Genomic DNA, 24,538 nt, shown 5'->3' on the forward strand with positions numbered 1-24,538 from the left:
GAGTCTCTTGCACTCTTCGTAAACATATTTCAATCAGAATTAAACCCTGAATATTTAACAGATATACTGATGTTGCCTGGAAAATACACAACACCCAAAATGGAATCATCAAACGAAGGAGAGGATGTTTTTCTCTGAAAGGAATCGGGTTCTAGTTCCGCAATAACTACAACGATTTTCTAAAACGCACCCACAATGAGTTGTTTATGGTTCAAGGCGTCCGCAGGGGATAGACGATGAGGCGACCTGTGAAAAAAAATGTGAAACCACTCAGGCAAAAATCGTTTAAAATGAAAAGAGTCATGCACTGGACGGGATGTTTATTAATTTTTGCATCGTAAATTTATTGAGCGCTTTGCTGTAAAGATGTCATTAGTACTAAAAATGTTTCAAGTAAAAGACGCTTTTTGTTATTGTGTTTACTTTTATCTTCTTGTCTTATTTTATGATTAAAATACTTTTCGCAAATTAGTTTCAAATTTCGAAAATACTTGGCCTACGACTAGCTTTGAATTCCCCTATGTTTTAAATTGTAATGTCTGGCACAATTATTTCCTATCATGTAGGCCTATTAAAAGAACAGCAGGCCGTACAAAAAGAATAAACCACATCCTGCACAGCAGGCTTTTGGAAATTACATCAGACAAGCGTAAACATAACGTATATAAATGAAAACAAGATTATGCGCTGTACGTAGGCCACAAGAGGAAACCCTAAAATCGACGCATGTCCGGCAATTTAGCAACGAGAGTGAAAAACACAAACAAATTCATTAAGGAGTATCAGGTGGTAATATCATGAACCACTTTATAATTGAGAAAATTGCTGACTTGTTTTTGACAAACCACCGTTTACCAAAGTTATATAGATAATCACAGACAAGAGAAAGAAAGCACATTGTATAACTGAAGAATATCATTGAGAATCGGAGAACAAAATATCTTGTTTCAAATAAGGAATTAGGCACAGGTAGTAATTTCTGTCTAAACAAAGAAAGCAGACGATAATATTTGTAACCATCTGCCAAAACGATAGCGATGGAAGAATCAAACGACCTTAATCAAGTAAAGGTTGGATATCAAACACAGACAGAAGAGACTGTAGAAAGAAATACTGCCAGCAATGGGAAGATTGGACTATGGGAGTGGCAAGAGCCACAACATGGTACAGTACAAGTTCAAGAAAACCCTCCAACAAAAAACTCACATCAAAACATCAAACACGATCTTGAAGTACAAGCCGTGGAAAATAGAGTTTGTAACACATCACCTCAGAGCACAACAGGAAAAGTAATTGAATGCAGCTCCGTAGATGCTGATGAAACTATAACTGTTTATGTTCCACAAAAGACCCTAGCTATTGACTTGGAACAAACGATTGCAATGGCTGGTGCCGGCTCAGATGCCGGCGGCGACAATACCAGATGGGCAATGAACGCCCCACAAGAAAACAAGACAGCAAGCAGCTACAGACAAAAACGAAACAGGAGCGAAAGAACAGTATCTATATCATTCTCAGATGATGGAAAAGAAATGGAAATTGTAGGGCAATTTTTAATGCAAGATGACGATGGCATTTTCATAGCAGTACCAAATAACAAAGAAATTTTTGTGCAAAACAATGCTGTCTTTGAGAAAACAGATATTTCAGAAAATCCAAATGAAGACACAAATGATAAATGGTTATCCACAGGGAGACAGGAATGCAACCGATCCCTCAACAAGCAACTAACAGATGAGGACAAAAACGTTTTAATACGCATATCACAAAATGACAAACTAACTAAATTCAAAGAAACTGAAGCAAATGGTATGGTAAAAGAAATATCAATATGCCTAGATGAACCAAATGAAATGAACGACAGGACCGAAAATTATGAGTATGACACAGATGTGAACAATAACACTCATATTGAAAATGCTGCAAATGTACCTACTGTCGAATATATATGCATTGCAGGATATGACCTCACTGCAGATATGGAGGGAAATGACATTGACACTGAAGAATTTGTTTCTGCAAGCATTTCAAATGTTGAATCTTCAGCAACTAAGGAAATATCCGACGAAGAAGTTGATGAAGACATCACAATATGCTTTGCAGGATATGAACAAGCAGACGATTTATCAGAACATGACACAACTGATATTGAAGAATATGTTTCGGCAAGCATTTCAAATGTTGAAACTTCAGCAAACAACGAATTATCCAGTGAAAAAGTGGATGAAGACAGCACAATATGCATTGCAGGATGTGAGTCAGTAGTCGATATATCTAAAAATGAAACTACGGACATTGAAGAAAGTGTGTCTGCAAGCATTTTAAATGTTGAAGCTTCAGCAACTAAGGAAATATTCGATAAAGAAGTTGATGAAGACGTCACAATATGCATTGCAGGATATGAACAAGCAGTTGACACATCAGAAAATGACACAACTGACATTGAAGAAAATGTTTCTGTAAGCATTTCAAATATTGAGACTTCAGCAAAAAACGATTTCTCCGACGAAGAAGTTGATGAAGACGTCACAATATGCATTGCAGGATATGAACATGCAGTCGGTACATCAGAAAATGACACAACTGACATTGACAAAAGTGTTTCTGCAAGCATTTCAAATGTTGAAGCATTTGCAACTAAGAAAATATTCAACGAAGAAGTTGATGAAGACATCACAATATGCATTGCAGGATATGAACATGCAGTCGGTACATCAGAAAATGAAACTACAGACATTGAAGAATATGTTTCTGCAAAGATTTCAAATATTGAAGCTTTTGCAACTAAGGAAATATTCGATAAAGAAGTTGATGAAGACATCACAATATGCATTGCAGGATATGAACATGCAGTCGGTACATCAGAAAATGAAACTACAGACATTGACAAAAGTGTTTCTGCAAGCATTTCAAATGTTGAAGCATTTGCAACTAAGAAAATATTCAACGAAGAAGTTGATGAAGACATCACAATATGCATTGCAGGATATGAACCAACAGTTGATACATCAGAAAATGAAACTAATGACATTGAAGTAAGTGTTTCGGTAAGCATTTCAAATGTTGAAACTTCAGCAACTAAGGAAATATCCAACAAAGAAGTAGATGAAGACGTCACAATATGCATTGCAGCATATGAACAAGCAGTCGATATATCAGAAAATGACACAACTGACTTTGAAGAAAGTGTTTCTGCAAGCATTTCAAATGTTAAATGTTCAGCAACAAAGGAAATATCTGATGGAAAAGTTGATGAAGATGTGACAATATGCATTGCAGGATATGACACCACCATAGATATATCTGAAAATGACACTATTGATAGGGAAAGTCTTATCATTTTCGAAATGGAAGATGTTGACTCACAACACATTTTAAATTCTAAATTAGAAGTAATTGAAAAAAAATCTGGTGCACTTGTTATGTGCGGTGTTTCCAGTGTTAACATCTGCTATGAAGATGTATCAGAAAGTGAAGAAGGCGAGACTACATGTAATGAGGATTTGCTTTCCATACGTTTCTGTGAAAGTGATGAAGAATCAGAAGAAGAATCTAGTGAGGATTCTACTGAAAAGGATACTTGTCACCAGCACATGATGTTAATATGTTTTTGTGAGGATAATGAAAACGAACTCTTAGGTAAAAGTTTTACCGTTTGCAAGAAACAGTTAATGTCAATAAGCTTTTGTAACAAAGATGAAACTGAAGAACAAAACTTACTAGTAGCAAAAAATTGCTCTATTTGCAACTATGAACTGGATTCAATAAACATATATGACAAAGATATCAAAGAAATGGAATCGACAACAACAGATTGTGACAAAAACGAAACAAGTCATTGCCAATCTCTTGAAATATGTTTCAACGAAGCAGTGGATGATATTTGTAAAGTTGATGAAAATGTTTCTTCAAGCTTTTCAAGCGTTGAAACTGCAACAGTCGAACAAAAACTTGCTGTGAAAACTAATGAAGATGTGACAATGTGCGTGAAAGAAGTGCAAATGGATGCAGAAACTGGAGAAAAAAACAAAGCGGAATCTGAAGAGACTGTGAAGAATATAACTGCAGTATATCAAGAAAAATATGAAAATACTGAACAAATAAGAGAAAAAGATATTATAAAAACTGAAGATATTTCATTGCTCCAACTTTCGAAAGTTCAAAAACAAAAAATGGACCAAAAACAGGAAGGATATTTTGAAGAATATTATTCAATCTTTAATGGAGGACATAAACCCACTGAAAAAAGGACAATAAATGAGAAACAAACTAAAGTTTTAGTGGAAGCTAATGATATTGTAAACACTGAAAAACTTGATGTTGAAGAACAAAGCATAGCGATGTACATTAAACAACATGAAACCATGCTGGAAACACCAGAAAGAAGAGTCATTGAACGTGAACATTCCATCTCCGAAAGCCTTTCAGAAGTTGAAACGGCAGTAATCAAGCAAATAGCTGATGACGAAATGAAGGAAAATTCCATAAATTACATTGAAGGGTCTGAAACCATTGAGGATGGAAAAGATAAAGATAACATTGAAAGTGAAGATGCCATTTTCATGTACATTTCAGAAGTTGAAACGGCAGTGACTGAGAAAAAAGCTGAAGAAGTATTGGAAATAAGCAACGCAACTTACATTGATGGGCTTGAAACCATTGAGTATGTAAAAGAAGAAGCCAATATTGAAACTGAATATGCTATTTCCATGTACATTTCAGAAGTTGAAACTGCAGCAACTGAGGAAAAAGCTGAAGAAGTATTGGAAATAAGCAACGCAACTTACATTGAAGGACCTGAAACCATTGAGTATATAAAAGAAGAAGCCAATATTGAAACTGAATATGCTATTTTCATGTACATTTCAGAAGTTGATACGGCAGTGACTGAGAAAAAAGCTGAAGAAGTATTGGAAATAAGCACCGCAACTTACATTGAAGGACCTGAAACCATTGAGTATGTAAAAGAAGAAGCCAATATTGAAACTGAATATGCTATTTCCATGTACATTTCAGAAGTTGAAACCGCAGTGACTGAGAAAATAGCTGAAGAAGTATTGGAAATAAGCACTGCAACTTACATTGATGAGCCTGAAACCATTGAGTATGTAAAAGAAGAAGCCAATATTGAAACTGAATATGCTATTTCCATGTACATTTCAGAAGTTGAAACGGCAGTGACTGAGAAAATAGCCGAAGAAGTATTGGAAATAAGCACCGCAACTTACATTGAAGGGCCTGAAACCATTGAGTATGTAAAAGAAGAAGCCAATATTGAAACTGAATATGCTATTTCCATGTACATTTCAGAAGTTGAAACCGCAATGACTGAGAAAAGAGCTGAAGAAGTATTGGAAATAAGCACCGAAACTTACATTGATGGGCCTGAAACCATTGAGTATATAAAAGAAGAAGCCAATATTGAAACTGAATATGCTATTTTCATGTACATTTCAGAAGTTGAAACGGCAGTGACTGAGAAAAGAGCTGAAGAAGTATTGGAAATAAGCACCGAAACTTACATTGAAGGGCCTGAAACCATTGAGTATATAAAAGAAGAAGCCAATATTGAAACTGAATATGCTATTTCCATGTACATTTCAGAAGTTGAAACGACAGTGATTGAGAAAAAAGATGAAGAAGTATTGGAAATAAGCACTGCAACTTACATTGAAGGGCCTGAAACCATTGAGTATGTAAAAGAAGAAGCAAACACTGAAACTGAATATGCTATTTCCATGTACATTTCAGAAGTTGAAACGGCAGCAACTGAGGAAATAGCTGAAGAAGTATTGGAAATAAGCACCGCAACTTACATTGAAGGGCTTGAAACCATTGAGTATGTAAAAGAAGAAGCCAATATTGAAACTGAATATGCAATTTCCATGTACATTTCAGAAGTTGAAACGGCAGTGACTGAGAAAAGAGCTGAAGAAGTATTGGAAATAAGCACCGCAACTTACATTGATGGGTCTGAAACCATTGAGTATGTAAAAGAAAAAGCCAATATTGAAACTGAATATGCTATTTCCATGTACGTTTCAGAAGTTGAAACGGCAGTGACTGAGAAAAAAGCTGAAGAAGAATTGGAAATAAGCACCGCAACTTACATTGAAGGGCTTGAAACCATTGAGTATGTAAAAGAAGAAGCAAACACTGAAACTGAATATGCTATTTCCATGTACATTTCAGAAGTTGAAACGGCAGCAACTGAGGAAAAAGCTGAAGAAGTATTGGAAATAAGCAACGCAACTTACATTGAAGGGCCTGAAACCATTGAGTATGTAAAAGAAGAAGCCAATATTGAAACTGAATATGCTATTTCCATGTACATTTCAGAAGTTGAAACCGCAGCAACTGAGGAAAGAGCTAAAGAAGTATTGGAAATAAGCACCGCAACTTACATTGAAGGGCTTGAAACCATTGAGTATGTAAAAGAAGAAGCAAATACTGAAACTGAATATGCTATTTCCATGTACATTTCAGAAGTTGAAACTGCAATGACTGAGAAAAGAGCTGAAGAAGTATTGGAAATAAGCAACGCAACTTACATTGAAGGACCTGAAACCATTGAGTATATAAAAGAAGAAGCCAATATTGAAACTGAATATGCTATTTCCATGTACGTTTCAGAAGTTGAAACGGCAGTGACTGAGAAAAAAGCTGAAGAAGAATTGGAAATAAGCACCGCAACTTACATTGAAGGGCTTGAAACCATTGAGTATGTAAAAGAAGAAGCAAACACTGAAACTGAATATGCTATTTTCATGTACATTTCAGAAGTTGAAACGGCAGCAACTGAGGAAAAAGCTGAAGAAGTATTGGAAATAAGCAACGCAACTTACATTGAAGGGCCTGAAACCATTGAGTATGTAAAAGAAGAAGCCAATATTGAAACTGAATATGCTATTTCCATGTACATTTCAGAAGTTGAAACCGCAGTGACTGAGAAAAAAGCTGAAGAAGTATTGGAAATAAGCACCGCAACTTACATTGAAGGGCATGAAACCATTGAGTATGTAAAAGAAAAAGCCAATATTGAAACTGAATATGCTATTTCCATGTACGTTTCAGAAGTTGAAACGGCAGTGACTGAGAAAAAAGCTGAAGAAGAATTGGAAATAAGCACCGCAACTTACATTGAAGGACCTGAAACCATTGAGTATATAAAAGAAGAAGCCAATATTGAAACTGAATATGCTATTTCCATGTACGTTTCAGAAGTTGAAACGGCAGTGACTGAGAAAAAAGCTGAAGAAGAATTGGAAATAAGCACCGCAACTTACATTGAAGGGCTTGAAACCATTGAGTATGTAAAAGAAGAAGCAAACACTGAAACTGAATATGCTATTTCCATGTACGTTTCAGAAGTTGAAACGGCAGTGACTGAGAAAAAAGCTGAAGAAGTATTGGAAATAAGCACCGCAACTTACATTGAAGGGCATGAAACCATTGAGTATGTAAAAGAAAAAGCCAATATTGAAACTGAATATGCTATTTCCATGTACATTTCAGAAGTTGAAACCGCAGTGACTGAGAAAATAGCTGAAGAAGTATTGGAAATAAGCATCGCAACTTACATTGAAGGGCCTGAAACCATTGAGTATGTAAAAGAAGAAGCCAATATTGAAACTGAATATGCTATTTCCATGTACATTTCAGAAGTTGAAACGGCAGTAACTGAGAAAAGAGCTAAACAAGTATTGGAAATAAGCACCGCAACTTACATTGAAGGGCCTGAAACCATTGAGTATGTAAAAGAAGAAGCCAATATTGAAACTGAATATGCTATTTCCATGTACGTTTCAGAAGTTGAAACGGCAGTGACTGAGAAAAAAGCTGAAGAAGTATTGGAAATAGGCATCGCAACTTACATTGAAGGACCTGAAACCATTGAGTATGTAAAAGAAGAAGCCAATATTGAAACTGAATATGCTATTTCCATGTACATTTCAGAAGTTGAAACCGCAGTGACTGAGAAAATAGCTGAAGAAGTATTGGAAATAAGCACCGCAACTTATATTGATGAGCCTGAAACCATTGAGTATGTAAAAGAAGAAGCCAATATTGAAACTGAATATGCTATTTCCATGTACATTTCAGAAGTTGAAACGGCAGTGACTGAGAAAAGAGCTAAAGAAGTATTGGAAATAAGCACCGCAACTTACATTGAAGGGATTGAAGTCATTGAGTATGTAAAAGAAGAAGCCAATATTGAAACTGAATATGCTATTTCCATGTACATTTCAGAAGTTGAAACCGCAATGACTGAGAAAAGAGCTGAAGAAGTATTGGAAATAAGCAACGCAACTTACATTGAAGGACCTGAAACCATTGAGTATATAAAAGAAGAAGCCAATATTGAAACTGAATATGCTATTTCCATGTACGTTTCAGAAGTTGAAACGGCAGTGACTGAGAAAAGAGCTGAAGAAGTATTGGAAATAAGCACCGCAACTTACATTGAAGGGCCTGAAACCATTGATTATGTAAATGAAGAAGCCAATATTGAAACTAAATATGCTATTTCCATGTACATTTCAGAAGTTGAAACGGCAGTGACTGAGAAAAAAGCTGAAGAAGTATTGGAAATAAGCACCGCAACTTACATTGAAGGGCCTGAAAGCATTGAGTATATAAAAGAAGAAGCCAATATTGAAACTGAATATGCTATTTTCATGTACATTTCAGAAGTTGAAACTGCAGTGATTGAGAAAAAAGCTGAAGAAGTATTGGAAATAAGCACCGCAACTTACATTGAAGGGCCTGAAACCATTGAGTATGTAAAAGAAGAAGCCAATATTGAAACTGAATATGCTATTTCCATGTACGTTTCAGAAGTTGAAACGGCAGTGACTGAGAAAAAAGCTGAAGAAGAATTGGAAATAAGCACCGCAACTTACATTGAAGGGCTTGAAACCATTGAGTATGTAAAAGAAGAAGCAAACACTGAAACTGAATATGCTATTTCCATGTACGTTTCAGAAGTTGAAACGGCAGTGAATGAGAAAAAAGCTGAAGAAGTATTGGAAATAAGCACCGCAACTTACATTGAAGGGCATGAAACCATTGAGTATGTAAAAGAAAAAGCCAATATTGAAACTGAATATGCTATTTCCATGTACATTTCAGAAGTTGAAACCGCAGTGACTGAGAAAATAGCTGAAGAAGTATTGGAAATAAGCACCGCAACTTACATTGAAGGGCCTGAAACCATTGAGTATGTAAAAGAAGAAGCCAATATTGAAACTGAATATGCTATTTCCATGTACATTTCAGAAGTTGAAACCGCAGTGACTGAGAAAATAGCTGAAGAAGTATTGGAAATAAGCACTGCAACTTACATTGAAGGGCCTGAAACCATTGAGTATGTAAAAGAAGAAGCCAATATTGAAACTGAATATGCTATTTCCATGTACGTTTCAGAAGTTGAAACGGCAGTGACTGAGAAAAAAGCTGAAGAAGTATTGGAAATAGGCATCGCAACTTACATTGAAGGACCTGAAACCATTGAGTATGTAAAAGAAGAAGCCAATATTGAAACTGAATATGCTATTTCCATGTACGTTTCAGAAGTTGAAACCGCAGTGACTGAGAAAATAGCTGAAGAAGTATTGGAAATAAGCACCGCAACTTATATTGATGAGCCTGAAACCATTGAGTATGTAAAAGAAGAAGCCAATATTGAAACTGAATATGCTATTTCCATGTACATTTCAGAAGTTGAAACGGAAGTGACTGAGAAAAGAGCTAAAGAAGTATTGGAAATAAGCACCGCAACTTACATTGAAGGGATTGAAGTCATTGAGTATGTAAAAGAAGAAGCCAATATTGAAACTGAATATGCTATTTCCATGTACATTTCAGAAGTTGAAACCGCAATGACTGAGAAAAGAGCTGAAGAAGTATTGGAAATAAGCAACGCAACTTACATTGAAGGACCTGAAACCATTGAGTATATAAAAGAAGAAGCCAATATTGAAACTGAATATGCCATTTCCCTGTACATTTCAGAGGTTGAAACGGCATTAATTGATAAAAAAGCTGAAGAAGTATTGGAAATAAGCACCGCAACTTACATTGAAGGGCCTGAAACCATTAAAGAAATAACAGAAAAAGATAATATTGAAACTGAAGATGCCATTTCCATGTACATTTCAGAAGTTAAATCGGCAGTAACTTATAAAGAAGCTGAAGAAGTAATGGAAATATGCACTGCAACTTACATTGAAGGGCCTGAACGTTTTGAGGAAAATACAGAAAAAAATATTATTGAAACTGAACATGCTATTTCCATGTACATTTCAGAAGTTGAAATGACAATATCTGAGAAAAAGGCAGAAAATGCACTGGAAGCTGAAGAAGTATTGGAAATAAGCAACGCAACTTACATTGAAGGGCTTGAAACCATTGAGTATGTAAAAGAAGAAGCCAATATTGAAACTGAATATGCTATTTCCATGTACATTTCAGAAGTTGAAATGGCAGTAACTGAGGAAAAATCTGAAGAAGTATTGGAAATAAGCACTGCAACTTACATTGAAGGGCCAGAAACCATTGAGTATGTAAAAGAAGAAGCCAATATTGAAACTGAATATGCTATTTCCATGTACATTTCAGAAGTTGAAACGGCAGTAACTGAGGAAAAATCTGAAGAAGTATTGGAAATAAGCAACGCAACTTACATTGAAGGGCTTGAAACCATTGAGTATGTAAAAGAAGAAGCCAAAATTGAAACTGAACATGCCACTTCCATGTACATTTCAGAAGTTGAAACGGCAGTAAATGAGGAAAAAGCTAAAAAAGTACTGGAAGAAAGCTCTGCAACTTACACTGAAGGTCTTAAAATCGCTGAGGAAATAACAGAAGACAATATTGAAAATGACGATGCCATTTCGATGTGCATTTCAGAAGTTAAATCGGCAGCAACAAAGCAAAAATTTTATGTAGTCATTGGTGAAAATGATGTAATAAGCAATGCATACTATGAAGCCACTGAAAAAATGACATGGGAAAACACATTTAAGGTTGATGATTGCATTTCTCTATTCCTCTCTAAGGCTGAAGTAGAAGAAACAGATGGAACGTTCACTGACTCTGCTGTCTGCAACATTCCTTATGTTAATATATGTTTTGAACCTGATTCGTTAACACAAAATTCTTCATGTCATGAAAAACTGCTTTTTGTATGGTTCTGTGATGAAGATTCAGAAGAAAGTTCAAGTCAAGATTGCAAGAATGAAAATTACACCAGCGACAATCAATTTATGATGTCAATGTGTTTTTGTGATGATGACGAAAAGCATGATGGATTTGAATGCACCAATAAAGAGTCTACAGTTTGCAATCAACAACTTCTATCAATATTTTTTTGCAGCGATGATGAAAATGAAGATCAACATAAAAAAATAACTGAACTTCGTGCCAACAGCTACAAAGACTTAGATTTAATACTTGAATGTGATGAAGACAGCAAAGCAGATATACAGTCCATACAAACGTATGATGAAGACAGTACAGGCCACTGGCAAATGCTTTCAATATGTTTCTGTGATGAAGCTGGTGCAGTGGAGAAGTATACAGAAGTTACTAAGACATGCATGAGTAGTAATAAAAACATGGTTTGCACACACAGCAATGATGAGAAAATTGAAAAATTTTATATCAGAGAAGCTGAAGAAAAACCTGCCAAGTCTGACCAAACCGATATTGCAATACTTAAATCTGAAGTAGTAGGTCAACCTGAAACAAATTTTATGGAGCCTGATGACTGCAATAATGTTGATGATGACAACAAAAAAGCAGAAAAAATAACAATAAACAAAAAAATGGAAATATCGTCTACCATATGTGAGAGTGACGAAAAAGTTATATCTCAAACAACCAGAAATGAAGACAGGCACCAAGCCTTGATAGAAAGCAATGTCAAGGAAAGGTCAGTTATGCCCGAAAAAAGTGACAGTGATCTCACACACAACAATATTTGCTCTTTGCCAAAAGCATCACAATTGGTTGAGCATCAAGCTAAAACTGGTGAAACAACTGATATAATTCACTTCACAGAACATGCAAAAACAGTAAACAATGATGACCAATGGAAGAAGGAAAATAAAGAAATTGACGCAGAGCCAAATTTTGAAGACAGACGACTCTCAATCGGAAGTGTTAAAGAATATGCTCAACAATGTTCCAGAAGAGCAAGCAACGTCATGCAAGAGGATAAGTCAATAACTGAAAAACATAGCAAGGAACAGCTGCAGGCCATTTTACAAACCACGAAAAGACGTCTTTCAAACAGGTTCCCAGATCCGATGATTGTAAAGAAATTCAATAAAACAGTATCTAGTGAGTTAGCAGACAACAATGTGACCTCTGATCCATCAGCTGCTGAAAACATGTTTGGTGTAACCGAGCAAGCTTTTGTAACGCAACCTGGTGATTTGTTTGTAAAAGAGGAAAATACCACTGACACGATAGAGTCTCTGACAGATAGTATATCAGAACTACAGGAAAATATTATTCCAGATGGTGATGAAATGGACCTAAGCATACAAGAAGTAAAAAGCAACGAAGAAACTGCATCATCATATATCTATGATGATAAAGAAACAATAGACATAGACGATGAGCAACAACTGACAACTATCAGAGAAGATGACATACTCTCAGAAAGAAGATTGTCTGTCGGAAGTGTCAAAGAATCTAAACAAAAACTTGAAGCAAATTTGCAAACAACTCAGTGTGTAAACAGGCTAACCAAGGTGACTGAATCAAAGAAAACAAGTACCATTACATCTAAAATTGTTAAATCTCAGTTACAAAGCAGCCTAAATATTGCCAAAAAAAATCTTTCCGCAAAACAGGCAACAAATGTATGGATTGAAAAACCTGATACAAAACACCTGTCTACCCATGATTCAACTGTTGAGGTTAATCACCTTGTAACCTCAGCTTCACAAGATGTTCTTGAAAATATGCCAGTTTCTTATAACGTTCCAGATGATTTTGAAGAAACGCTGTCAGCCAGCACACCAAAGCATGAAACTCCAAATGTTGGTAAATTAGTTGCAATATGTGATGAGGATAAGGTTGCAATGTTGGATGAATTAAAAGAAGACCGTGTATATACTTACGGTACAGATACGGCCTACACCCAAGAGTCAGAAATCGTTGATTTTTCCACAAAAGATTATCTAAATGCTAATGGAACAGAAATTGAAGATGAACTAAGTTTTTATGACAAAGAGAACGACTTTTTAAGTGACAGCTCCACCAATATAAGCGAAAGAAGATTATCAATCGGAAGTGTTAAAGAATATGCTCAAAAAATCTCATCAACAGAGTTGAGCAGTAATACCAGGGATAAAAATACAAAATCTGGTAACATCTTCAAAACCCAACTACAGGAAGCATTGCAGAATACGAGAAAGAGCTTTTCACATAAACAACCAATAAAAATTACCATTAAGAAAGGTCATGTGAAAAAAACTTCAATTTCTGATACAAGTGGGACACTCGCAAACACTACAATTTCAACGTCTCAACCGTATGATGGAAGCATAGCAGAAAAACTGACTACACATAAATCTGAAGAGATATTAATACATGTGCAAAATGTCGAAACAGAAGTTTCAGAAGAAGTCGCTGAAAACACAACAGGAAAACAATTAACAAAATATCTTAAAGATGAGCCAACAACAAAAAGCTTGTATCTAGATTTTAATACTGTTGACCAAGTAGTTTCAACATCAACTCAAAAAGATGCTGTGGTTACAACAACGGAAGAAATATTCCAAGAAGACATTGATAAAAACGTTACAACATGCACTACAGCATATGACTCAATTTCAGATATATCAGAAAATGACACTACTGATATCAAAGAAACTGTATATGCAAGTATGTCAAATATTGAAAACTTCACAATGTGCATTGCAGGATATGAACCAACATGTGATATAGCAGAAAACGACACAACTAACATTGAAGAAAGTGTTTCTGTAAGCATTTCAAATATTGAGACTTCAGCAACCAAGGAAACAATTGATGAAAACATTACAGTATGCATTGCAGGATACGACGAAACTGTAGATAGAGCTGAGAATGACACAGCTGACATTGAAGAAAGTGTTTCTGGAAGCATTTCAAACGTTAAAATTTCAGCAATGAAGGAAAATTTTGATGAAAAAATTGATGAAAACACAACAATATGCATTGCAGGAAATGAACCAACAGTCGATATATCAGAAAATGACACAACTGACATCGAACTAACTGTTTCTGCAAGCATTTTAAATTTTGAAACTTCAGCAACTAAGGAAATATCCAATGAAAGAGTTGATGAAGACGTCACAATATGCATTGCAGGTAGTGACCTTACTGCAGATATATTAGAAAATGACAACACTGACATTGAAGAATGTGTTTCGGCAAGCATTTCAAATGTTGAAGCTTCAGCAAACAACGAATTATCTGACAAAGAATTTGATGACGACATCACAATATGCATTGCAGGATATGAACAAGGAGTCGATATATCAGAAAAAGAAACTACAGACATTGAAGAATATGTTTTTGCAAGTATTTCAAATGTTGAAACTTCAGCAACTAAGGAAATGTCAGACAAAGAAGTAGATGAAGATGTCACAATATTCATTGCAGGATATGAACAAGAAGTCGATATATCGCAACATGACACAACTGACATTGAAGAATATGTTTCGGCAAGCATTTCAAATGTTGAAACTTCAGCATCAAAGGAAATATCCGATGACAAAGTTGATGAAAATGCTAGAATATGCACTGCAAGAAATGAAGCAACAGTTGATATGAAGTTTGAAACGATCGCAATGGAAGAAGTGGTTGACACCAATTCTTGCATCCAGGATTGTCCATGCCATCAACACTTGATGTCAATTTGCTTGCACGACGATGAAACACAATGCAATCAAGATGCTCTCAGTGATAAAAAGATTATTTGTGATCAAGGAACAATTTCAGTGTATGATTGTGATGATGATAAAAAAACAGGCTATAATTCAACGTTGTCTTCCAAGTCAGTCAATGGGCAAATGACATTAATATGTTTTTGTGACAATGATGAACATGAGACTGAAAAAGCAACAATTCAGTCTAAGCAGCTCAAGCCTTGCAATGATGAGGTTATATCAATACATTTTTGTGACGAAGTTTCTCCAGTTGAAACAAGCTGTAGAACATTTACTTCAATATTTTTCTTTGAAGAAGATGAAATGAAAGAAACCAGTGTCAAGGCCAGACAACAATACACAACATGTGATCAGGAAATGGTTGTAATTAGTTTTTTTGATGACGATGAAAGTGAGGACAGTACTTCATATACCTGTGGACAATGTACAACCTGTCTTCATGTAACAATAATTATGGATGAGATCAAGGATGAAGTAGAAACCACTGCGATAGAACATTTGAAATCTGATGCTGGTATCACACAGGAACAGATTTCTGAACCAAAAACAACACAAACTGAAATACTTGACCAAAGTACTTCAGGTGTCCTTGAAAAAAGTTCTCAATTTATTGTAAATGACAAAAAAAAAGACAAACTTACAGAAAAATTAACAGTGGATCTTGCTAAAGAAGCTTCAGTGTACATTCGACATGATGGCTCAACAACAAAAGTGGAAAAAGAGGAACTTATAGACATTAACGAGGCTGTGTCATTATACATCACTCAAGACGAAACAAAAATTGAGATGGCAAAACAGGGGGAAGTGGACTTTGAAGACTCAGCATCACTATCTGTTGAACAACGCAGACCTTCAAGAGAACGGTCGGAAGATTCAGATGACGTCAAAAAGGTGCTAATATTTGTGCCACAGGAAAAAACAGCAACACCCCTAGGCCAGGGCGAAAATTATGTGGATGAAATGGTTTCGATATATATTACAAAAGAAACAACAATGGAAATGGCAGATCTAAGCACAAGATATATAAAAGAAGTGGATACGAAATATATTACAACTGAGGACACAGCATTACAGCTGGAAAAATTTGAAACGACATATACTGAAAAACCAGCAGTGACAAATGTCACACGAGATAAGGAAAAAATTGAAAGTGCAGCACAAGATTTGACCAACAATGAAGACCAAGTTTCAAACTACACCTCAGAAAAACTGTCTGAAGAAAAGGTTACAACTCTAAGCGAACAGCATGAGACAATAATAGATCAAGTTTCCAAGGAAACCGTCTCAATTTTTAATCAACAAGATGAAACAACAAACGAGCAAAAATCAAACACTGTGTTGGTAGAAGGCACAGCAACGTACACTGAAGGACATGAACCAACTGAAAAATTAACGGAAGTAGACTCTATGAAAGTTGGAGATATTGTTTCCATATCAGAAGTTGAAACACAAGCAGTGGAGCAAAAATATGACGATTGGGAGGACGAAAGTGTTGCAATACACATTGAAAGAAATGAGACCACTGAAGAAATAACAGAAAACGAATTTCATGAAATTGAAAATGTTATTTTGCAATATAATTCAAAAGTTGAAACAAAAGCAGTCAAGCAGGATTATGATGAATTGGGGGACAAAAGTGTTGCAATACACATTGAAAGAAATGAGACCACTGAAGAAATAACAGAAAACGAATTTCATGAAATTGAAAATGTTATTTTGCAATATAATTCAGAAGTTGAAACAAAAGCAGTCAAGCAGAATTATGATGATTTGGGGGTTGAAAGTGTTACAATACACATTGAAGGACATGAAATTACTGAAGAAATAACAGAAGATGAATTTCATGAAGTTGAAAATGTTATTTTGCAATATAATTCAGAAGTTGAAACAAAAGCAGTCAAGCAGAATTACGACGATCTGGAGGACGAAAGTGTTGCAATACACATTGAAGGACATGAAATCACTGAAGAAATAATAGAAGAAGAATTTCATGAAGTTGAAAATGTTATTTTGCAATATAATTCAGAAGTTGAAACAGAAGCAGTCAAGCAGAATTATGATGATTTGGATGACGAAAGTGTTGCAATACACATTGAAGGACATGAAATTACTGAAGAAATAACAGAAGATGAATTTCATGAAGTTGAAAATGTTATTTTGCAGTATTATTCAGAAGTTGAAACACAAGCAGTCAAGCAGAATTATGATGATTTGGATGACGAAAGTGTTGCAATACACATTGAAGGACATGAAATTACTGAAGAAATAACAGAAGATGAATTTCATGAAGTTGAAAATGTTATTTTGCAGTATTATTCAGAAGTTGAAACACAAGCAGTCAAGCAGAATTATGATGATTTGGAGGACAAAAGTGTTGCAATATACATTGAAGGACATGAAATCACAGAAGAAATAATAGAAGAAGAATTTCATGAAGTTAAAAATGTTATTTTGCAATATAATTCAGAAGTTGAAACACAAGCAGTCGAGCAGAATTATGATGATCTGGAGGACGAAAGTGTTGCAATATACATTGAAGGACATGAAATTACTGAAGAAATAACAGAAGATGAATTTCATGAAGTTGAAAATGTTATTTTGCAGTATTATTCAGAAGTTGAAACACAAGCAGTCAAGCAGAATTATGATGATTTGGATGACGAAAGTGTTGCAATACACATTGAAGGACATGAAATCACTGAAGAAATAACAGAAGATGAATTTCATGAAGTTGAAAATGTTATTTTGCAATATAATTCAGAAGTTGAAACAAAAGCAGTCAAGCAGAATTACGATGATCTGGAGGACGAAAGTGTTGCAATATACATTGAAGGACATGAAATCACAGAAGAAATAATAGAAGAAGAATTTCATGAAGTTAAAAATGTTATTTTGCAATATAATTCAGAAGTTGAAACACAAGCAGTCGAGCAGAATTATGATGATCTGGAGGACGAAAGTGTTGCAATATACATTGAAGGACATGAAATTACTGAAGAAATAACAGAAGATGAATTTCATGAAATTGAAAATGTTATTTTGCAATATAATTCAGAAGTTGAAACACAAGCAGTCAAGCAGAATTACGATGATCTGGAGGACGAAAGTGTTGCAATATACATTGAAGGACATGAAATCACTGAAGAAATAACAGAAGAAGAATTTCATGAAGTTGAAAATGTTATTTTGCAATATAATTCAGAAGTTGAAACACAAGCAGTCAAGCAGGATTATGATGATCTGGAGGACGAAAGTGTTGCAATATACATTGAAGGACATGAAATCACTGAAGAAATAACAGAAGAAGAATTTCATGAAGTTGAAAATGTTATTTTGCAATATAATTCAGAAGTTGAAACACAAGCAGTCAAGCAGGATTATGATGATCTGGAGGACGAAAGTGTTGCAATATACATTGAAGGACATGAAATCACTGAAGAAATAATAGAAGAAGAATTTCATGAAGTTGAAAATGTTATTTTGCAATATAATTCAGAAGTTGAAACACAAGCAGTCAAGCAGAATTACGACGATCTGGAGGACGAAAGTGTTGCAATATACATTGAAGGACATAAAATCACTGAAGAAATAATAGAAGAAGAATTTCATGAAGTTGAAAATGTTATTTTGCAATATAATTCAGAAGTTGAAACACAAGCAGTCAAGCAGGATTATGATGATCTGGAGGACGAAAGTGTTGCAATACACATTGAAGGACATAAAAACACTAAACAAATAACAGAAAACGACTCTGTTGAAGTTACAAATGCTATTTTTAAGTATAATTCAGAAGTTGAAACAGTAACAGAAGAGAAAAACTCATATGATATCGTTGAAGAAAGCACAACCTTGTACATCGAAGGACAGGACACCACTGAAGAAACATCTGATGAAACAACTGCATTTATTTGTGCAACAGAAAATACAAATGCAACACATATCACAGAACAAAGCAAAATAGTCGATGAACAGATTGAGACGGAGTTCATTTTTGGTGAAAGAAGGCTTTCAGTGGGAAGTGTTCGAGAATACACTAAAATAGTAGAACCTACTGCCGAAAACATAACAGGGCACAAGAGCATAGGCAACATAATTAAGCACACTAGCGCATCAACTACAACTTCTGTTAAGGGACAAGTCCAAAGTAGATTGAGAGAAATGAGACAACGGTTACTAAACAAGCAAAATGTTTCAGTAAGACTGAAGAGAACCAGTGCAGCAGGATCATCTTCTACTGCTTGCAAACAATATGATGTTACCAGTATTTCTTCAACAACGCCACTGGAAATGACAAAAGTGGAAGAAGAAGTTACGAAAACTTGCAAAGCAGTTGAATTGGTAAGCATACCTGATGATATGACCAAAGAAGCAATTGCTAACAAAGATATAGTTAATACAATGGAACATGCAGCTTCTCAAGATGCCACTCGAATTACAGTTACTGAAGAAGAGATGAGAGTAGTTCGAAAAATGCCATCAGTTTGTACCTCAAATGATCACGCAACGGCACACAATTACAATCAAGAGACTATTTCAGAAGATTCCGACAATGTTCTGGAAGAAAGAAGACTATCAGTTGGAAGCATTAAAGAATACAAACAGAAATTAGAAGATAATTTAACCATGGAGAAATTGAAGCAGGATTCACTGACACGAAATAAAACTGAAGTATTAGTATCTCCTACAATACAAATGCAAACAGTTTTAAAAAGTACCAAAAAAATTTTGTTAAGTAGAAACCCAGCTAATGTAAGCCTAAAAAATTCAAAAAAGAAAAGTGTAACAGCCATTAATGGAAATAAAACAATTTCTACATCTTCAACGATACAACTTGAGAATGAAAACCAACAAGTGATCGCCATTAAACCTGAAGAAGAAGCAGCAAGAGAGCTCTCACATCAAGAAAAATCAAATGTTAATGGAGCAGTATTAACATATAATCAAAACAGACAACCAGCAGCAAAAGTGTTTGATTTAGATAAAATTGTCGAAGAACTACCAATCTCAGCACAACTGGAAAAGGATACAATGACAGAAAAATCAGAAGATATAAAAAGCATTGATCCAATAGAACTTCAAACGCATGATGACATTGAAATCAAAATGTCAGAAAACCTAGAGAATGAAACAGAATTATCAAGCCAAATTCAAGATGATATCACTTGCACACAAGAACTAGTTACGATATGTTTCTGTGAAGAAGATTCCGACCGAGATGAAGGTTCAAGACTTATTTGCCATCATCACATGATCTCAATATGCATCTGTGATGAGAATGAGACCTCAGATGATAATCAAATGACTGAGCAATTTACACCTTGTAATCATCATATGGTTACAATATGTGTTTCGGATGATGATAATTTAGAATATGATGTCACAAGTTATGACACTGAAAAATTACCCAGTCACATGCAGGATTTGAGCACAAGTCACAGCGTAAGGAATGACGATATTGAAAAAGTTCATATAGCAGTGGATTCTAAAAACTTGGCTGATGAGAACAACAAGAATAACGATGATGAAATAAAGTATGACATCAAAAGTGATACGAAAAAAACCATTGAGGAATCAACCAAACACTTCCAAGAACTGCACCCAGTTCAATCTTTATTGGATGATCATGAAAAAGATAGCAGACTTTCAGATTGTAGTAATTTAAGTACAGTAGCAGACATTGAAATCTTGGATGATTACAATAGCAAGGAGATAATGTCAAAATGCTCTTTACATGAAACTGAAACAGAGGCTATTGAAGACTTGGCTGCGGAAAATGTTGATGCAAGCACAGACGTGACTGAAGAGACTTCAATGAAAACCAAAGATGCAAAGACCGTAATACAAATAGAAAATTACGCAAAGGAATGTCAAGAAAAGCTTTATCTAGCTAAAGTCACCACTAAAATGGTTAAAAACAGATTTACTGTTGAAAGTGTGAAGGATAACGAAAATCTTATCGATCATCAAAACTGTTCATCGAAAATAAGCCCAGGTGAAGACCATATTTCTAAACAACAAGCACAAGCAACTTTAAGGCGCCTTAAGAAAAACCTCTCCCAGCAATCCGTGCATGTAAGTGTCAAGAGATCCAATTCGAAGACAGCAAAACGAGCAACAACAGATCACACTTTTAAAGTGGTGAGTGATTTTTAATAACAAACCAAGTGTTTTAATGCTAAAAAAATGGAATCAAAACATACTTAAAGAAATAATGTACTCAGGACATTGTTGAAGAAGAAAATAAAAACCAACTGAAACCAACAACCACTGCAGCTGACAACAACAAAGTAAACTGACAACTCTGCATGCTTTTAAATAACTCCTAGGTAAATCCATTCTTGCATGAACAAAATTTATTTTCAGGTTAACTTTAAAAAAGAACATTTAAGCTCAATGGAAACAAAGCCTGCAAACAAAAACAGCGAAACAGTAAGTACAGTTTTGCAAGAAAAGACATTTACTGAATGCTGGTGGTAAATTTGCCGTCTTAATTTACGTTCTTGCACTATTCTCTAAGGTTACATTTGAAGAATGTCAACCACTAGAACTAAAAGATACTCAAGAAGACAACATGAAACATGTAAGTTAATTTTGTAACTAATCAGCAGATACAGACATAACAGTTGCCCTAAACAAAGTTTTCATTCAGACGATATGTAAAGCCGACCAAATAGATGAAAGTGGAACAGATCACTCTAGAATGGTACCGTTAAGTAAAATTAATTCTAAATTGGTCTAGATTTGCTGTAACAAAAACTGCTGATTACAACTTATGCTTATATTCATACGATTTTATAACTTAAACATAAAACCATATTTGTATAGGGTGCAAAAGTTGACGAAAAGCAAGAAATTACAAGCAAAGCAACTAGCACTGTGTTGTTGGGTGGTGACGAGTTGAAATCTACAATAGTGAATACAGGTGATACTGCTACTGCAAATTCCCTGCAACAAGATGGCATACAACAGGTGTCAAAACACAAGTACAATAACCTTATGACGAAAATTCATTATTCCACTGCACCAAAAGTAGTAATCAAGAAGACCAAGGCTGTTAGAAGGACATCTTCAACTAACATCAGTAAAAACAAACTATTTGACAATTTAAATAACTCTGCACAAGCTAACGACCAACGTGTCAGTTCATTGAAAGCGGTGGAGCCACTCCAAAGAAAATCGTTCACCACGCCACAAGAATTCAACTTCCCAGAGGAATTAAATGATGGCCTACTTGAAATAAATGATGAAGATTTAACATCAGATGACAGTCCACCAGCTAGTCAACAGAGAAGAAAGCTCTCGCTAGGAGATGTCCCAACAATTTTAAAACAGTTTGAAACTGAAACAACAATGAATACAGTTTTTAATTTTCCAGATGTAGATGACAACACACAAATGGATGCTCCACTTAAAGAAAAAAATAAACAGGAATCACCTTATTCATTTGCAAAAGATGATTACGACCCAATTTCACCGTCTGTAAGTTCCAGCCCTCTGCGATTCCCAAGAAAAGCTGAAAGCCCTAAAATGCAACCTGTAATTGCCAGCACTATGTTAACAACAGGATGGAGTGAAAGTTACAAAACAGCACCACCATCGACCAGTTCTTTATTGATAACGAAAAAAAGTGAGATTTCCACAATTTCTACTACAGCTTCCAGTCCTAAGTCATCATCAAGACGGGGTGAAAGTTCTAAAGTGTCACCGTTACCTGCTAGCCCTCTGCTGTCACCAAGAAATACTCTGAATCCTAACAACTCACCTGCATTAGTCAGTCCAATGCTGTCTCCAGGTCTTGAAGAAAGGTCCGAAAAGTTAATGTCCCTTTCTGCTGACAAAGGCTCGACTTCATCAACAGGAGTTGACAAAAGTGAGGAGGAAAATAGTAAAAGTGACAATGCTTCAACTGCACAAGTCCAGGATCCTCAGACACCAACAGAGCCTAAAAAGAGTGCACTTTCGTACGTTCTTTCCTCTTTTTATGTGAAGTTTTCCGGGTTCTTCGGCTAACTTTTGAGCAAACTAACTCATTGTTGTGAAAAATCGAACACACATATTTACAGCATTATTGTACTAAATTAACTGAGTTATAAACATATGTAATGTGTATACAATAACTGTAGCGGGTTGAAAATGTAACAATTTGCTTTATAATCACTTATTGCTATTAATCTAATATATTCAAAATACCTTTACTTACTTTTGCAAGAAGTTATCTGTTCATGCTGTTGTCATAATCAAAGAAGAGAAACCTTGATATGTATCATTCGATTGCTTATTATTTACAAAACTGAATATAATTAATATAAACCATTTAAATGTATACAGTAGTTTGGTTACAGCAATAAAATACTAGGTTTACCATAGATCGAAGTACTGTATCATGTAAATTATGCTTGGCTTTGCAAATGAGAAATGTATCAGTTGACCAAAACTTCAGCAAATTCTGTGTCTTCACACCATGCATATGATTATCATACTCAATACATAATTGGTACCAACATTTCTATAATTATATTTCATTGCTAAGAAATTTTAGATTGAAATTAAAATAGTTTTGTTCATCCTTCGAATTACAAGCCGAATACACTACAATTATGCATTGAAGAACATTAAAATATGATTTAAAAACACTCTTTTAGTGTTAGTTTTGTGGGTCTAGCAATAATATTTGATGCTCTTGTTATACTTGAAATCAAGGCATCAAGGTATGAAAGACAATCATGCTTGACATGCTTACGAAATTATAGTAATATTGAAGAGTGTATTATATAACGCATTATGTCTTGCATTAGTGACTTGTCTACACCATACATTAACATAAAATTCTTAATTAATACAATACTTTTATCAGTTTTATGTCACAATTATGGACATTATTCTGACAAACACAAATCCATTGCACTATAATTTTATTCAAAGAATAGGAAATACTTTATGGTCCCGTGAGAATCAAACAATGCAGGTTAATTATATAAGTTCTTTTACTAAAAACTGAAATTGTGCGAAATTGACCATTTTTTCAAACAAATTTGTAATCACATCTTAACACAAATAATCAAATTCAACTCCTGCATATTCTTCTTTTAGCTAGCTAGTCTAGCTAGTCAGGCTAGACAGAACTTCTATGCACTCAATTTTGAAATTTTGCTGTGTAATTGCACACCTAAGTGCCAATTCAAGTTTATCCAAACATTTTTTCGCAGCCGAATTTATCATTTTTAGTTGTTAATTGTTTGCCACAACCAAGATCTTGCTGAAAAAAAAATACTCTGCAGTCCGGATGGCGGTACAGCTGAGAAAAAATGAACTAGGTCTAAGCCTAATTTACAGATTTCACCAGAAATTATTGTAAGTTCAAAGCAATTTTTCCTGTTTTCTTGTTAACTGACGATGAATTGAAAGCAAAAACACAGAAACCTAACATCTAACCCAATTCTTTCTTCTAATCTATATTTAACTTTAGTTTTGCCTTAGACAACTAGGCTAAACCAAACTTTTAGCATGTGCCCTTTTTCTCACTTAACCGCCTAATTTTAACAACGGGCTATGTGACACTTTAATATATCAGGGTTTAATATATCACAACT

At 34.9% G+C, this 24,538-nt stretch overlaps 1 protein-coding gene across 1 annotated transcript; it reads left to right on the forward strand.

The window, feature by feature from the left end:
- Positions 1-1,037: 1,037 nt before the first annotated feature.
- LOC143453043 (uncharacterized) lies at positions 1,038-23,596 on the forward strand. Its single transcript, XM_076954194.1, has 6 exons — positions 1,038-21,086; positions 21,170-21,235; positions 21,312-21,377; positions 21,466-21,528; positions 21,598-21,651; positions 21,774-23,596. Exons 1-6 carry the CDS (start codon positions 1,038-1,040, stop codon positions 22,956-22,958), a joined length of 21,483 nt encoding a protein of 7,160 aa, XP_076810309.1. The 3' UTR covers positions 22,959-23,596.
- Positions 23,597-24,538: the final 942 nt, after the last annotated feature.

Source organism: Clavelina lepadiformis, chromosome 4 (genome assembly GCF_947623445.1).
Source record: "Clavelina lepadiformis chromosome 4, kaClaLepa1.1, whole genome shotgun sequence".
In the NCBI taxonomy this organism is placed as follows: Eukaryota; Metazoa; Chordata; class Ascidiacea; order Aplousobranchia; family Clavelinidae; genus Clavelina; species Clavelina lepadiformis.

Bases quoted from the DNA above. Each gene is read 5' to 3' on its own strand.
- LOC143453043 (XM_076954194.1), top strand. From the start codon at position 1,038: ATGGAAGAATCAAACGACCTTAATCAAGTAAAGGTTGGATATCAAACA. The intron at 21,378-21,465 runs GTAAGTACAGTT...CTATTCTCTAAG, and splicing joins CAAACAAAAACAGCGAAACA to GTTACATTTGAAGAATGTCA. The intron at 21,529-21,597 runs GTAAGTTAATTT...GTTTTCATTCAG, and splicing joins AAGAAGACAACATGAAACAT to ACGATATGTAAAGCCGACCA.